The 17,494-nt window shown below is 39.9% G+C and overlaps 1 protein-coding gene across 1 annotated transcript in view; it reads left to right on the forward strand.

The window, feature by feature from the left end:
- Positions 1-16,490, forward strand: part of NRP1 (neuropilin 1) — a 222,513-nt gene extending 206,023 nt beyond the window's left edge. The window contains 5 exon segments of the mRNA XM_073581683.1: positions 5,733-6,007; positions 6,638-6,731; positions 7,279-7,335; positions 10,310-10,546; positions 10,549-16,490. Coding sequence (XP_073437784.1) covers positions 5,733-6,007; positions 6,638-6,731; positions 7,279-7,335; positions 10,310-10,546; positions 10,549-10,673 — 788 coding nt within the window. The 3' untranslated portion in view covers positions 10,674-16,490.
- Positions 16,491-17,494: the final 1,004 nt, after the last annotated feature.

The raw sequence follows: 17,494 nt of genomic DNA on the forward strand, positions 1-17,494 counted from the left end.
TATTACTTCATACAGTACAATGGGCCCCATATATTACTTCATACAGTATAATGGGCACCATATATTACTTCATACAGTATAATGGGCCCTATATATTACTTCATACAGTATTATGGGCCCCATATATTACTTCATAAAGTATAATGGGCACCATATATTACTTCATACAGTACAATGGGCCCCATATATTACTTCATACATTATAGTGGGCACCATATATTACTTCATACAGTTTAGTGGGCCCCATATATTACTTCATACAGCATAATGGGTCGCATATATTACTTTATACAGCATAATGGGCACCATATATTACTTCATACAGTATAATGGGCCCTATATATTACTTCATACAGTATAATGGGCTCCATATATTACTTCATACAGTATAATGGGCCCCATATATTACTTCATACAGTATAATGGGCCCTATATATTACTTCATACAGTATTATGGGCCCCATATATTACTTCATAAAGTATAATGGGCACCATATATTACTTCATACAGTACAATGGGCCCCATATATTACTTCATACAGTACAATGGGCCCCATATATTACTTCATACATTATAGTGGGCACCATATATTACTTCATACATTATAGTGGGCACTATATATTACTTCATACAGCATAATGGACCCATATATTACTTCATACAGCATAATTGGCCCCATATATTACTTCATACAGTATAATGGGCCCTATATATTACTTCATACAGTATAATGGGCTCCATATATTACTTCATACAGCATAATGGGCCCCATATATTACTTCATACAGTACAATGGGCCCCATATATTACTTCATATATTATAGTGGGCACCATATATTACTTCATACATTATAGTGGGCACTATATATTACTTCATACAGCATAATGGACCCATATATTACTTCATACAGCATATGAGGACCCCCCATATGAGATTGCCTTGGCGCGGCGGGGTGGCTCAATTGAATTGATCAATTTTTTTGCTAAATATCTCATTTTTGAATACAGCTAGACATTATGTGCATATGCACTCCAATTTATGCGTTCTAACCTTAAGCAGTGCTGGCTTCCCCCCTATTTTCCACCATATATTACTTCATACAGTTTAGTGGGCACCATATATTACTTCATACAGCATAATGGGTCGCATATATTACTTTATACAGCATAATGGGCACCATATATTACTTCACACAGTATAATGGGCCGCATATATTACTTCATACAGCATAATGGGCCCCATATATTACTTCATACAGTATAATGGGCCCCATATATTACTTCATACAGCATAATGGGCCCCATATATTACTTCATACAGTACAATGGGCCCCATATATTACTTCATACATCATAGTTGGCACCATATATTACTTCATACAGTATAGTGGGTCCCATATATTACTTCATACAGCATAATGGGCACCATATATTACTTCATACAGCATAAAGGGCACCATATATTACTTCATACAATATAATGGGCCCCATATATTACTTCATACAGCATAATGGGTCCCATATATTACTTCATACAGTATAATGGGCCCTATATATTACTTCATACAGTATAATGAGCCCCATATATTACTTCATACAGCATAATGGGCCCCATATATTACTTCATACAGTACAATGGGCCCCATATATTACTTCATACATTATAGTGGGCACCATATATTACTTCATACAGTTCAGTGGGTCCCATATATTACTTCATACAGCATAATGGGTCGCATATATTACTTCATACAGCATAATGGGCCCCATATATTACTTCATACAGTATAATGGGCCCCATATATTACTTCATACAGCATAATGGGCCCCATATATTACTTCATACAGTACAATGGGCCCCATATATTACTTCATACATCATAGTTGGCACCATATATTACTTCATACAGTATAGTGGGTCCCATATATTACTTCATACCGCATAATGGGCACCATATATTACTTCATACAGCATAATGGGCACCATATATTACTTCATACAATATAATGGGCCCCATATATTACTTCATACAGCATAATGGGTCCCATATATTACTTTATACAGCATAATGGGCACCATATATTACTTCATACAGTATAATGGGCCCCATATATTACTTCATACAGTATAATGGGCCACATATGTTACTGCATACAGTATTATGGGCCCCATATGTTACTGCATACAGTATAATGGGCACCATATATTACTTCATAAAGTATAATGGGCACCATATATTACTTCATACAGCATAATGGGCCCCATATAATTCTTCTCACCATACCCCGTTGCTCTGGTCTCCTCAGTGTATTCTGATCCTCCGCACTTCTTGGCACAGGGACATCATTAACTTTATGTATATAATTGTCCACTTGGACTGATAGTAATAGTGATTTGTTTGTACCCTGTTGTCTGGGGCTGGCCCACTTTATGGGGGTGCTCAGGGCATATGATTATACACCAGTAAAAAGTATGAAAGGATCAATGTGACCAGTGCCGCCTAGTTTCCTACCCCTCTTATTCTACCGGTACTGTGGGCACACTGACTGGTACTGAGGAAAAGAAAGAACAGAGAGAGAGAGAAAGAAAGATGGGACAGAAAAAAGGAACAGAGAGAGAGAAAAAAAAGAAAGAGGGGAAAGAAAGAAAGAACAGAGAGGGAGAGAGAAAGAAAGAGGGGAAAGAAAGAACAGAGAGAGAAAGAAAGAGAAAGAGGGGAAAGAAAGGGGAATGAAAGAAAGAACAGAGAGAAAGAAAGAGGGGACAGAAAAAATAACAGAGAGAGAGAATAAAAGAAAGAGGGGAAAGAAAGAACAGAGAGAGAAAGAGGTGAAAGAACAGAGAGAGAGAGAGAAATAAAGAAAGAACATAGAGAGAGAAAGAATAGAAAGAGGGGAAAGAAAGAGAACAGAGAAAGAAAGAACAGAGAGAAAGAAAGGAAGAACAGACAGAGAAAGAACAGAGAGAGAAAGAACGTTTAGAGAGAGAAAGAAAGATTACAGAGAGAAAGAAAGAGGGGATAGAAAGAGAAATAAAGAAAGAAACGAGCGAAAGACAGAACAGAGAGAAAGAGGGGAAAAAGAATGAAAGAGGGGAAATAAATAAAGAACAGAGATAAAGAAAAAAGAAAGAAAAAGAACAGAGAGCGAAAGAAAGAGTGGACACAAAAAAAAGTACAGAGAGAGAGAAAAAAAGAAAGAGGAGAAAGCAAGAACAGAGAGGGAGAGAGAGGCGAAATAAATAAAAAAACAGAGGGAAAGAAAGAGTGAAAAGAAAGAACAGAGAGAGAGAAAGAAATAGGGGAAAGAAAGAAAAAAACAGAGAAAGAGAAAGAAAGATAGGAAAGAAAGATGGGAAAGAAAGAGAACAGAGAGAGAGAAAGAACAGAGAGAGAAAGAGGAAAGAAAGAACAGAGAGAGAGAGAAAGAATGAGGGGAAAGAAAGAGAACAGAGAGAGACAGAAAGAACAGAGAGAGAGAAAGAACAGAGAGAGAAAGAAAAAGCAGAGAGAAAAAGAAAGAAAGATTAGAGAGAAAGAAAGGGGAAAAAACAGAGAGAGAGATAAAGGAAGAGGGGAAAGAAATAATGAACAGAGAGAAAGAAAGAAGAGAGAGAAAGAGACGAAAGAAAGAACAGAGAGAGAGAGAAAGAAAAAAACAAAGATTAGACAGAGAAAGAAAGAACAGAGAGAGAAAGAAAGAAAGAAAGAAAGAAAGAAAGAAAGAAAGAAAGAAAGAAAGAAAGATTCTATAAAGATACTATAGCAGCCCGGCTCCCATTGTAGTGCCCACCTGAGCCACCTGCTCACATGGCCGGCATCCCCGAGTCCAAGGCGATCCCGCTGTCCGCGCTGTCAGAGGACACGGTGATGGATCTAAAGCATTCCCTGAAGTGCCTCCATGCTTCCGTCACAATCTCCTCCCGAAATTACCTCATTTCCGGTCAGCTTCTAGCACGTCACTTCCGGTGGAACGTCATGTGCGAACTTTAAAGTGCTCCTTGGGGCTCCGCTGTGTACTCCTGTGTCCGTGGGAAAAGTAAGCTTCCGGCCAGGACAGAGGGGCAGACTCTCTCTCAAAATCAGGACTGTCCCGCTGGGAGGTATGGATGCTCCCCACCATACACCTTGTACACATATGGCTCCGCACACCTCATGCACACACGGTTCCGCTTTTTATGCCTCGAACACAGACGGCTCTGCTCTGTACACCTCACACACACACGACCCCACTCAGTACACACATGGCTCCACTCCGTAAACCTCGTACTCATGCGGCTCTGCTCCGTACACCTTTTACACACGTGGCCACGCTCTGTACACCTTGTACATACATGGTTCCACTCCGTAAACTTTGTACACATGCGGCTCCGCTCTGTACACCTTGCACACATGCTGCTCCGCTCCGTACACCTCGTACACACGCGGCTCCGCTCCATACACCTTGTACACACGTGGCTCTGCTCCGTACACCTGGTACACATGCGGCTCTGCTCCGTACACCCCGTACACACACGGCTCTGCTACATCCACCCTGTAAACTCCTACTGACCTCACACAGAAACTTTCCTTCATCCAGCACGTCCTGTCCTGCATACACTGAGAGGCCCTGATCATGTGACCTCGACTCCTCCCCTCCTGTGACCTCATCACAGGTCCTGTGGCAGAGAAAACAGTGTGGCAGAGCTCTGCCACAGATACAGTTACAGCCTTACAGGCAGCTCCCTCAGAGCATGGGCCCGGGGGGGGCGGTAGCTACACTACTGCTTCACACTGTGTCACACACAAACACAATGATAGGAGCATTGCAGGAGCACGGCATCGGCACTACATTATCTGATTGCAGAGGACGGCGCCGCTCTGCCGCCCCCTGTCTTCAGGGACTGAGCGCCGCTTGAGCTGAATTCTCAGATTGACTCATGGATGATGCGGCCCTGACCATACCAGTACACCAGTACCCTAGGGTATATCACTAGTATGAAACAGTACCATACCAGTATCTAAAAGGACCAGACTTGTCGAATAGAGTGTCATACCAGGACAAATAGTACAAAAGTAGTACAGCAGGGTACTACACAGTACCACAGAGTACCATACCTGTATAAGAGTACCATACTAGTCTAAGAGTGTCATACCGTACCATGCAGTACCAGATTAGTACAGTAGGGTGCCACACAGTACCATAGAGTACCATACCAGTATCATAGAGTACCATACCATTATCATAGAAAGCCATACCAGTATCATAGAGAGCCATACCAGTACAATAGAGTACCATACCAGTACCATAGAGCAGCATACCAGTATCATAGAGTGCCATACCAGTACCATAGACAGCCATACCAGCACCATAGAACAGCATACCAGTATCATAGAGTGCTATACCAGTATCATAGAGTGTCGTCATACCAGTATCATAGAGTGTCATACCAGTACAATAGAGAGCCATACCACTGTCATAGAGAGCCATACCAGTATCATAGAGTGTCATACCAGTACAATAGAGAGCCATACCAGTATCATAGAGAGCCATATGATACCAGTACCATAGAGAGCCATACCAGTATCATAGAGTACCATACCAGTACCATAGAGAACCATACCAGTATCATAGAGTACCATACCAGTACCATAGAGAGCCATACCAGTATCATAGAGGTCCATACCAGTATCACACAATACCATATCAATGCAAATGTCACTGAAAAATACAATATATCTATCTTTTACAGGAGATGGCAACTTCATCTACTCTGAAGCTGATGAAAGACACAGTGGCAAAGTTGTCCGCCTCCTCAGCCCCGTTGTGCCTTCCATGCATTCTGTCCAGTGCATGACATTCTGGTACCATATCTCTGGATCTCACGTCGGATCTTTGAGCATAAAACTACATTATGAAAGACAAGATGGCTTCGACCAACTGCTCTGGGTAGCTAGCGACAGCAAATATCACAACATATGGAGAGAAGCTCGAGTTCCCCTGCACAAGCCGATAAAGCCGTATCGGGTACGGTGAAACACTGGTGTTTTTTCTTCTGTGGATTCTCCGTTGGTATTTCTCTCTGTGACCATGCTTTTATGAGAAGATGGGATGTTTACCTTTTGATAAATTCCAAAGATAGTAATGAGCAATGTTCTAGTGATCTGACTTTAACATTTGTTTCCCGTGTATTTTATGATGTAAAAATATTGGTGTAGACACTGGCAGAATTTTCCACATATGTCCAAAATCTAAGTTGGAGATCCTGGGTCAAATGCAGAATCTGTGATAGGCCTCATAGGACCCTCATCTCCCACCAAGTATGCACCATTTATACTCCAAGACCAAGGTCTGACTGACCCTTCTGCACCCCTATATCTACACCCCTGCTTACGTCTAGATTAAGGATTGCCGGTAATACCTGAATAGTAAAGCTTTAGTCAGGTTTACACAATAGATACCATTTATTTTATTTTCTTGATGACCTTTATATATACATATGCTATAAAGCCCCCATTCCCCTAAAGAAAGCTTAAAGTGATTTTCGCTACAATTAATATTTAGCATTTATGATGGAGCCTAGATTGAGTATATATATATTGTGGCTCAATTAAATTTAATGTTTTATAATTTTTTTTACTATTTTTCTTTGTCCAGGTGGTGGTTGAGGGCACAATTGGCAAAGGTACTGGAGGAATTGCCGTGGATGATATCACTATTGCTAATAAAATTGCTCCGGAAGATTGTAAAGGTATGAGACTAATAATAATAATAAGTAATAATGTCTATTAATGCACGACATAAAGGTTTTTTCTAGGCTTTTGATAATAATAAACCATTTTTAGGCTAGGTCATCAATATAGAATTGGTGGAGATACTAAACCCGGTGACAGCCGGTAGTGCATCAAGTCGGAAAGTCACAGCTCCGTTCACTGTGTAGCGGTCATTCTTGGGTACTACAGCTCAGTTTCAATGAATGGCCACCAGACAGTGAACGGAGCTGTGTTGTTCCTACCTCTGTATACTGTGGTGTTATCTTTCGTCAATCAGCAACTTATCTTGGGACTGAACAAAGGATCAGATGATTAAATTCCAACCATCCCATTCTTATGTCCCCCCAGCTTAATCTGTCGGGGGATAATCGGGAGAACCCCATGGTTTGGTGTTTATTTTTTTTCAAATTAGTTGTATAGAGCCACAATTTGACCATGTGTATGGTGCCATCTCAATAGCACAAATTAATTGTAGAATGTGAACTTGTGCGATCATATTTCTGACATTCTTTTTGGTATATTTAGGGCCTCCACCACCAGAATCAGGAGCAGGTACGGTGGACCAAACAAATGTTCAACAAGGTATGTCCTACGCTGGATCACATGCATATCTCACAACCGTGGTGTTGGTACTGATTGTGAATGGTGGAGTTGTAGCGGTAATAGCATACCTGACAACTCTCACGTCTATTAAGCTCCTGTAAAATGAATAGACCTACCGGACTCTTGAGAAGAGTGGTAACATTTCCTGGGGCCACCATAATCTTTCCGAGGGACCTGGAAGGTCTCCTGTGCATGATACCACAATGTGTCATCATCCAAACATATTTTAGTGGGCATGGAAGAGGTGTAAGGGGGGAGTGATAAATGCTTGCAATGCGGGCATTAGGCAGGCGCAAAGGGAGTCATGATTGATTTTTCCAAGTAATGTTGGTCGCTGGGGCTGTACAACTATGTCAACAGGGCAAAAATACCCTCCAACTGACTGAAAGCAATAATTCACAACATGTGTTTACGATATTATATAAAAAAAAATGGTGCAAGGTAACCAAGTGTTGGTACGTGCCATCATATGGTGACTGATCTTGACCTGCGCCATGACTCCTTGGTGAGGCCTTAAGTGACCCTCCTATAACACTACACTGTTTTGCCCAATTTTTCCATTGTCCATATGTGATCCTTGTGAATTCAGCGTTACTGCAGATGCTGGCTGATGCAGGCAGGAGGTGATATGTTTTATGCACGGACCCGGATATACTGTACAACTTGCTGCCCCTATCAATATTACGGGACGCTGCAAAATGTCAAAAGTGAAAATATGGAACGGGAGCTGATCATACATCACATGAATCCTCAATATCTGATGTAATGGGATTTTTCACTTTGGGCTGCGGCATAATTTCGCCGTCTAATCTATGTCTTTATCATAAACAAGCAGCAATATTGTCCCAATGCCGAATTGATTTAGCAGTTATCTCAAACGCAGCATCATCTTTGCTTCGGGCTTATCTACAAAATGCAGCTGTGATGCTCGATCAATAAGACAGATATCATCCCTTTGTTTATATCAAGTAAGGAAATTGCCTGCATTAAGTCTCAGGGTCCCGACAGCCTGTAGACTTGTACATGCGTGTGACTGTAGAGCTGCCCCATGCTGAGAGTTGTAGTGTCACACCGCTGCAGAGACATGTATAAGAGCCTGTAGATTCCAGGGCTTATTCTACAGAGAATGTCATTGTACGGACATCTCATATACTGCTAGAGCAGAGCTGCAGTTTTTAAATACATATTAGATGGTGCCACTTGGATTTCTGTACATGGTGGGTTGAGAAGTTTGAGAAATAGGCACAACCTAAAGCAAAACAGTTTATTTTTTTGGGTTTTGCCTGAATTATGTGTTTAATAGCGATTAGCGAACGATCTCGGATAAGGCGTTATTCGACAGGTGGACAGCCTAACAAACAGGTAATCCCTGCATGGGTTGTGGCTGTCAAACAGCCGCGAGACATGCAGCCACGGGGACTCAAACATATTTTTCGAGCACCCCCGAAGTCACTCTGTTAGCACCCGAACCTGCTCGGATATCGCTCATCACTAGTGTTTAACGCTTTAAAACCTCATTGTTTGTTTGTCTTTTTCAAATCCCTAAGGGCCCAATTCATCATTGCAGTTAGTTTTATGATTTTCACGTCAATGTGGCATTTCCAGATGTCTGATTCATAAAATGCTACTTCTTTAAAAAAAAGTGGCAAAATTTGGTGCAACTCCAGTTGCCCCTCCCCACCAAGTGATTTGGATATGCTAGCTTAAAACGTGCAGCATTTTGCAAAATGTTTGACATTTTGCACTAAAAAGTCGCAAAAACGGTTGAAGGCAGAAAAAATTAATACAGTGTTGGGCTTTACGCAAAAATGATGACTTGCTTGCGCCATTTTAATGAATTTAGAGAAAAAAAATTAAATCTAAAGCCACAAGTCAAAGAAGAAAAGTGACTTAAGGACACTTTAGGACCCCAGCAAGGTAGTATTTGCTGTCAAATGAGCAAGGATTTTTACAAAATTTTGTTGTTAAGATCAATTGTCAAAAAGCCAATATAGTACTTGTGAATGTACCCTTAGCTTGCCACTAGTGATGAACAAGTGTGCTCGTTACTCAAGTTTTCCAAGCATGCTTGGGTGTTCTCCGGGTATTTGGATGTGCTCGGAGATTTAGTTTCTGTCCCTGCAGCTGCATGATTTGCGGCTGCTAGACAGCCTAAATACATGTGGGGATACCCTAACAAACAGGCAATCCCTTCATGTGTTCAGGCTGTCTAGCAGCCACAAATCATGCAGCTGCGGGGACTAAGACATAATTTACGAGCACGCCCAAGATACTTGGAGATCACCCGAGCATGCTCGGAAAACTTGAGTAACGAGCACACTCGCTCATCACTACTTGCCACACATTAGACTCATGTTGGACTATATTGACAGGTGCATTCGATGGTCTGATGTGTATGGGAGGTCCTGCCAAATTATGGTCAGGAGTGAAGTGATCAGGCATATCAGATTTTGGATTACCGATCGGATTGTTCTCCTTGAGATAACCTGATGACGCGTCAATTAGCAGCTTTCTTCTGGAGATCACAGGAGCACTCGGCCAACCGAGAGAGCCATCTCAGCCAAAGTTCTTTTGGCCAACAATCATCTAATGTATATGGCCAGCATTATTGTCTGCGGCCAAGATAACTCGCATTTCACTCTTGGTACATGGGATTTTACTGTCATTGTTTATAATGAGTAATGAAGTTTAAAGAGACATTCATAGCTAGACTGATACATCTCGTAATGTAGAGGCTGAAGGGAAGGAGCATGAGACACTATTCAGGCCCTAGACTAAGCATACATCAGTCTTGTACAAAATGTCCCTTTAACTATCCATACATTGGGTTAGTAGAACTTTATGTAAGGAGCAAGCACATAAGGACATGCATATGATTGTATGATCTCTTAGTAGACCATCTAAAATAAAGCCATAAATGGGCGAAACTTACAATTGGTATTCTTTTTTTCAGGTATCACACCTAATTATCCTGGTTGGAATAACGATACAGTCGTCAGGCATCCAGGCGGCATACTGAAGAATTTGGACCCCATTCTTATCACTATCATCGCGATGAGTGCTCTGGGGGTACTCCTAGGAGCGATATGTGGAGTGGTCCTCTACTGTGCGTGTTGGCATCATGTCATGTCACAGAGGAACTTGTCTGCCCTTGAAAATTACAATTTTGAACTTGTGGACGGTGTCAAGTTGAAAAAGGACAAACTAAACACACAGAATACATATTCAGAGGCATGAAGCAGCGAAAAGGAAACATAACGTTGCAGAAACTTTTGGTGGAAAGACTAAAGTCAATCTTGGTGAAGACGGACCGATGATCTTTTACTGTTTAGGCTTAAAAAAGTGCGTTGGTTGTCGTGAAGCCAAACTTCTCTCAGGAGCTTCAGTGAATATACCTGAAAACTATGAACGTATATACAATCTGAATCATGTACAGCTGGCTTTTCTGTTCGTTATTTTGTTTATGGATAATCAGATGCTGGTGTTGAGACCAATTATGATCGATTTTATGGTTTTGTAACCTCTGTTTCGTTTTGTTCTGTTTCCTGCTGCGGATACTTCTTGGTTGTGCACAGAATCCAGAGATAACACTCACTGGGGGTTTTTGGATTGACACCTAGACCCTGCGTGTCCAACCCCCTACACATCAACGGACTCGTGGCACGACTGTTTCATGTTTGTGCATATCTGTTTGTGCTGTAACAAAGGCTTAGGAAGTCCTAAAATGTGCCACTATAATGTTTTTTGGCATTTTTGAAGCAAAGCTATCCATTATTGTTGTGTTTCAGTGTTGTTCTGAAGCATAGTGCTACAAAATGTCTATACAGTACATGCACCGTCATCAAATGCAATGGCAATAGGGGGTATCGGTCTGCCCTTCGAGGAAATGTTGCGGCACTAGCTAGTGGATGTCCTCTCAAGTGCCTTTTTGTGTTTGTGTTAGTTTTGACGTAATTCTCACTGATTAATGTTCTTTTTTTATCATAGGCCCTTGTCGATAACTGTGTGCTAGAATGGTCATTTTTTTTTATGGCCTCGATAAGGCAAGGGCTCCAGATAAACTACCAACTTGGACGAAAAGCTTTTATTTTCTGAATATCATTTCTTTTTGTTTGTTTGTTTTTTTGGTTTTTCCTTTAAGTCGAAAACCACAACTTTGTTGTAAAAAAAAAAGCTGCAATATCCCTTCTATGTTCTTCTCTGTAGAATGTATTTAACAATCTGTACTCAGCTCTGAGTAGACAATGTAATGGTTTTGCCATTGACTCAAAGGCAAAAAAAGCAGCTCTTGTGCTGAAGACCGTCCTTTGTTTCTATCAAATAAGGGAAAGTTTTGACATTAACCCTACAAAGTTTAACTTTGACTTTCTTTCAGGAGATCAGAAGCTTCGGTATCATTTTTCAAAAAAAAAAAAAAAAAAGTGTTGTTAAACATTGAGGTAGAGTTGAGGTAGAGTGTTGGATCTTAACCCAGATAGAACAGTGGTAGTTGATGTCTCACCTGTTGTTATGGGTGCCCTTTATGGAACTTAACTAAGTCTTAATTCTATGATTTAAAGGGAGTCACGTGATCGGTGACAGGTTAATCCATGAGACCCCTACTGATCCCAAGAATGGGGCTCTAAAATGTTTAATTAATTGTTAATGGATTTGACACCGCTACACTCTGACGGGGCATTTTAGAGACCAGATCTCAGGACCTTCAGGGATTCAAGTGGTCAAACCTCCACCGATCCACAAGTTATCACCTATTCTGTGGATAGGTAATAACTGTGTTCGAAATAACCATTTAACTTGGAATTTCTTACAGTAGCGCAAGAGGCGAGTGTGCCACCGGCATCCCAAGAGCTTGTATTGCGCTACAGACTAAATAAATTATGAATGGTTTTAATAAGATGGTCACCTTATCACCATGCAGTCTTGCGTAACTTAGACCTCATCGTATATAACTTGGATTACACTCTGAATTTTGGGCTCATACATATAAGACCGTGATGAGATGTTATAATGTCATTGACCAAATACTTAGAGAAATGTAACTTTGTGTTACCCTAGGTATCGTAGTCATTACTTTCTGCCATCATCGTGTCCCTTTTCTCGAAAATGAATTGATTTGTAGTCGAAACGGGTGGATGAATTTGCTAAATTCTACCAAAATCCTAATGTTCCATCATCCAATAGAAGATGTATTTAGTATTATGCTCCTTGTACGTGTTATTTAGGCTAATGATTGCTATGATGTTTATCGCTTTTACAGTGTTTTTTGGGTGCGTTAGGTTCAAATTCTTCACAGTTAGTAACTTTGTAATTTATTATTTATTACTTGTTTGTAACATGTTAGAATATTTGATGTCCCCGATGTTGTGTCTCTTGTGCTCCTGGAGAGCAGAAAACAGAGACGACAAATGAATTCTTATATTATGGCTAACAATACGAACCTGCAAGAAAAGACTTCCTGGCTGCTCCGATGGGTCGGGATGACTTATGCGCTTGTGATTTCAAAACAGGATTAACTGTTATAATAAAATAACAACCTAGAAATGACCTTGTGTTCTGTCGGGAGCAGTATGGTAGTCAGTTGGTGACATCCTTACGGCATCACAAAGTAGAGACGTAAATATATTTAAGGTGCTACATACTCCAGTCTGTTTGTTTCATGTTGCTCATATCAAAAAATGCTAGGCAGATATCTTATCGATATGAGAGGTCTATATCGCCCATTTTGTGCATACCCTCTCAGCAATAAACACCTCTTGCCTCTCATAGTAAGAAGGGATAGAATGGGTTTTAGTGAATCCGTATAAACAATATTGTGAGAGAATCCTGTTCCACCCCAGTTTTAGTCCCAATTGTCTGTTCGGAATAAATGATGAAATGTTGACTAGTCTGATCTGTAACTAAGAAGGAGCAGGTCACAATTTCCAATTGAGAGAGGGCCGTAATTACTGGTTGCAAAACTAATTCAATGAAATGAATATCAGCTCAAAAATGAACATTTAGATATGAGTAGATCCCAAGTAATGGGCTTTCTCTGATGTCACTTATGCAACATCTCAACAGACATATTCCTATAGGATGCTTATGGGATAACTACTCTTAGGATATGTTTCCACGGTCAGCTCCGTCTAAAGCACTGATGGCTTTGGTACACGTGGTGATTCCCCATGTGTTCATTGAACCATGTGGAATCACTGTATCCTATACATTGGACTGTGATATTTATCTTGCGGACACTGAGCATCTCCGCAAGATAAATAGACATGCTGCGGTCTAGAAAGACGTGCCACATGTCCGGTTACGCAGGGAAGCCGTGGGTGTCCCTGCACGCATAGTGGAGATGGATTTCATAAAATCCCATCCACTATGCTGTAACATCTGGTCGCTGCAGATTGGACTCTGCAGCTGTACACAGCGTCCAAACCGCAGCGTTTGCTGACCGTGGAAACATACCCTTAGTACTATCCTACGTGACATTTATTTTTTTGCTGGCCCTTAGTTACATGACTTTGCCACAACCTATTCCAACACAGTCAAACCGCTCCTAGCTAAAAAGTCAAAAGCTTATGGGTTACACATAACAATAAGTAAGTTTTGTAAAAAGTAATGTAATAATATTGCATAAAATTAAACTCTAGGCCCGATTCATTAAAGAGGACCTTTTACCACATTTTTCATGTTGAACTGGACACAAGATGTAATAGTGGCTACAAAGCAGAAAATAACCATTTATCTGTTTCGAAGATATTAGCAGTCAAAGTATTTGGTAGCTGATGAGTTAATTTTTGTTATGTTCAAGTGGATATTATTAGATAGTTTTCACTGAGGGCATGTACTTCTTCTCCCTGTATGACGTTGACCATCATAAGCAGGTAGCAACTTTCAGGGACAAAGAAGAACATGCCCCCACCATAGCTTAGAACAGTCTACCCTGTATGAGATGTAAAGACAACCTGCTCTGATCTCATTGCGAGCCATTACAGGTTGCTGTGAGCATAACAGACATAAGTGTGATTACTGACACCTTTTGAGTTTTCATCTCTGAACAGATATTGTGGGGGAGAGGCGTGGTACAGCTGAGTTTAGCTGCATCACATTACAAATCCTTCTATCAGCTTTCCTCTATCATAACAACGTCACCTCTGTTGTACTGTCCTTCCAACACACTGCCTATCTGGAAGTGAAAGCTGAAAGGTGTCAGTAATCACACACATGCCTGTTGTGCTCAACTTGTAATGACTCTGGAGTGAGATCCGTCTTGCCACTGTATGTCTCACACAGGAGAAAGCCTGCTCTAAACTATGGTGGTGGTGTGTTTTTCTTCCCCTTGAGTGTTACAGCCTGCATATGAATGCTAAATATCATATAGGGGGAAGAAGTACACGCCACGAGTGAAAACTCTCTGAAGATGCCCACTTTGACTTAAGATTTAATTCGTTAGCTACCAAATACTTTGAGTGGTAACACAGATCTACAAAAAAAAATAAAAAATGTTCAGGTGCCAAAGTGTTTTGAATGGATTTAGGGTAATTTGTGGTGCTGAATTAAAAAATCTCATTATTTTTGCTTAATTGGTTCTGGTTTTTAAGATAAATAATCTATGAAAATAATGCATTCCCCCAATGTGACTTGTGTGTGATAACAAATACAACCGCTATTGGTCTGTCTTTTAACTCTTTAACAGTGTGTTAGGTAATGAAATATCGCAGAAATTGATTTTATATTTCAATTTGGAGGCCTACAATCCTATAAAAGCGACTTTTTGAAGCCACAATTCTACTGTAATTAACTATTAAATATTTCAGAAACTAAAGCCAATCTGGCAAAACCGGTCATATTCTTAACCATCACCATAAACTTATTATAAAACCGTTCAGACATCGTTGGCACCAAAATCACTGTACGCCAATGTAATATATCCGCAATGGCAAGGGGAAATGAAAATTGGGGAAAGGTCCTTTTTTAAGGTGTTTGCCAGTTTTCTGGTGTAAAATACCATAACATTTTGCAATATTTTTGCACAGCGCAATGTTGCAAAATAAATGTTGTGACTTTTGGTGTTTTTTCACCAGTCCCAAGCAAGCTCTGCCAAAGTGGTTGGACAGAACTGTGCATGCCGAGGCTCGAACAGCAAATTCATCAAAATTTACAGGGACTTTAGTGGCATAAATTACAACAGAAATATACTCCAGTCCCTGACTAGAGTAACATTTCTGGTGGTGGAACACGGCATTTGCAAGATGTGCCTAATTCCTTGAGAGGTATGTTTGTATATATAAAGTTATTACATTAGAATAGGTTGTATTTGACAATTCTTCTAGCACCTTGTAAGAAGCACCCACTTATGGCTGGAGTAAATTCTCTTTTGGGGGCATTTTGATCTTTTCTGTATATTGTGTGTATGTATTACTTTTCTTTGTTTTTATTTTACTCTTTTTTGGAACTGTAATGGTTAAAAACAATTCAAAAATGTAAAAATTTCTAAAGTCAAGTATGAGTTGTTATGATATCTGCATCGCATTAGAGATGATTCTGGGAAAAATGATACTGAATCTTTAGAACCCGAGAGAAAGGAATCTTGCACTGAAAACTATATTTAAAATTATATGTTGATAACATTATTAACCCTTTACCAGGCAGAAAGGGCGGCCAACATTTGCGTGGTAGTTTGTTGCCGCCCCTTTCCGCTTGGACAGAAGGGTTTTGTTTGTAAAGGCAGTGTTAAAAAAAAAAAAATAAATAATTGTTCATTTATATTTGTTTTTAGATTGTTTCATAATTTTTAAAATGTAAAAATAACATATTTTTTTTCTTTATCGAAAACTATTAAAAAAAAACACAAAAAACTTTTCTGTAGTAAAATGATTTCATTTTACTGGCATATATTATTGCTTCATGTTTTGTATCATCATGAAATTTTGTGCAAATTTTTTTACAGAAATTTTTATTTTGTATGACAATATGACACTTGTAAACTGTTGTTTTGGAATGAACTGCAAAGCCTTAACTTTGAACGACATTTGTATTCTTGGACATTGAATTACATAATATCACATAAAATAGAACTGTAACTTAATTCCCAAACGATGACTACTACATTCCAAAGATACAGTTGAAATAAACATTTTCATAAAATATTTCCACTTTTGCATGACTTTCTTCTACATAGATATATATTTATATACTGTATAGCTCATCGAAATCGAAAAATTAATTTTCTACAGGATGTAAACATGGTTGGCTAAAAATTATTCTAGTTCTGTGTTCTACTTGCAATCACAGTTAGTGCACTATGCGGACGATTCATTAAAGGGAATGTGTCAGCATGTTTTCCTATGGAATCTGAAAGCATAATAATGTAGGGGCATAGAGTCTAATTCCAGTGATGTGTCACTGACTGGGCCCCTTGGTGCAGTATTGATAAAATCCCTGTTTTCTCTGCTTTAGATGATGTAGCAGTGCTAAGAATACTGAGCGGTGTATAACCCCGCCCACACCATTGATTGGCTGCTTCCTGTGTAAACTGTCAGCAAGAGGCCAATCCGTGGAGGGGGGTGTGGTTATACAAATTAGCTGGACTGCTTGGCATGCTGCACCTAGTCCTACAGTGATAATCTCCTGCTGATAAAACACTGGTTGTTTTGAAACTACAGCAAGCTGCTGAGCTAGTGATACATCCCTGAAATCAGGTTTTCTGCCTCTAAATTATGTTGTCCTCAGATTAAATAGCAAAATCCTGCCTCCATTTAATCCTGGCATAGCGTGTACTTCTTAATGAATTAGGTAAGTCTGTTACCCAATGAGCGCTGCTACCAGAAATGTATGCCATAACTTACAAGGAATTTGATGGATGCCGTATCCTAACCATGTCCTGGCATGTTGACACCTAGAGCATTCAAAGTTGCGCAAAAATATTGCAACTTATTTCTGGGGTAAACATTTTAATGAATCACCCCCTATCACTATTACTGCTAGTAAATTAGGTTTTGTTTTACAGGTACTTTTTTATCTTTACTAAACAGAAATTTAAAAAAATAAAATTAGTAATCTAGTAATTTTCACACTGGCGCTGCCGCCTGTTGATGCCTTGTGCAGGCAAACGTTTTAATCGGACGAGTGCTATCCGTGGTTTTGACGTTAT

This window comes from Dendrobates tinctorius, unplaced genomic scaffold, assembly GCF_039654945.1.
Source record: "Dendrobates tinctorius isolate UK_male_01 unplaced genomic scaffold, ASM3965494v1 ptg000070l, whole genome shotgun sequence".
NCBI lineage: Eukaryota > Metazoa > Chordata > Amphibia > Anura > Dendrobatidae > Dendrobates > Dendrobates tinctorius.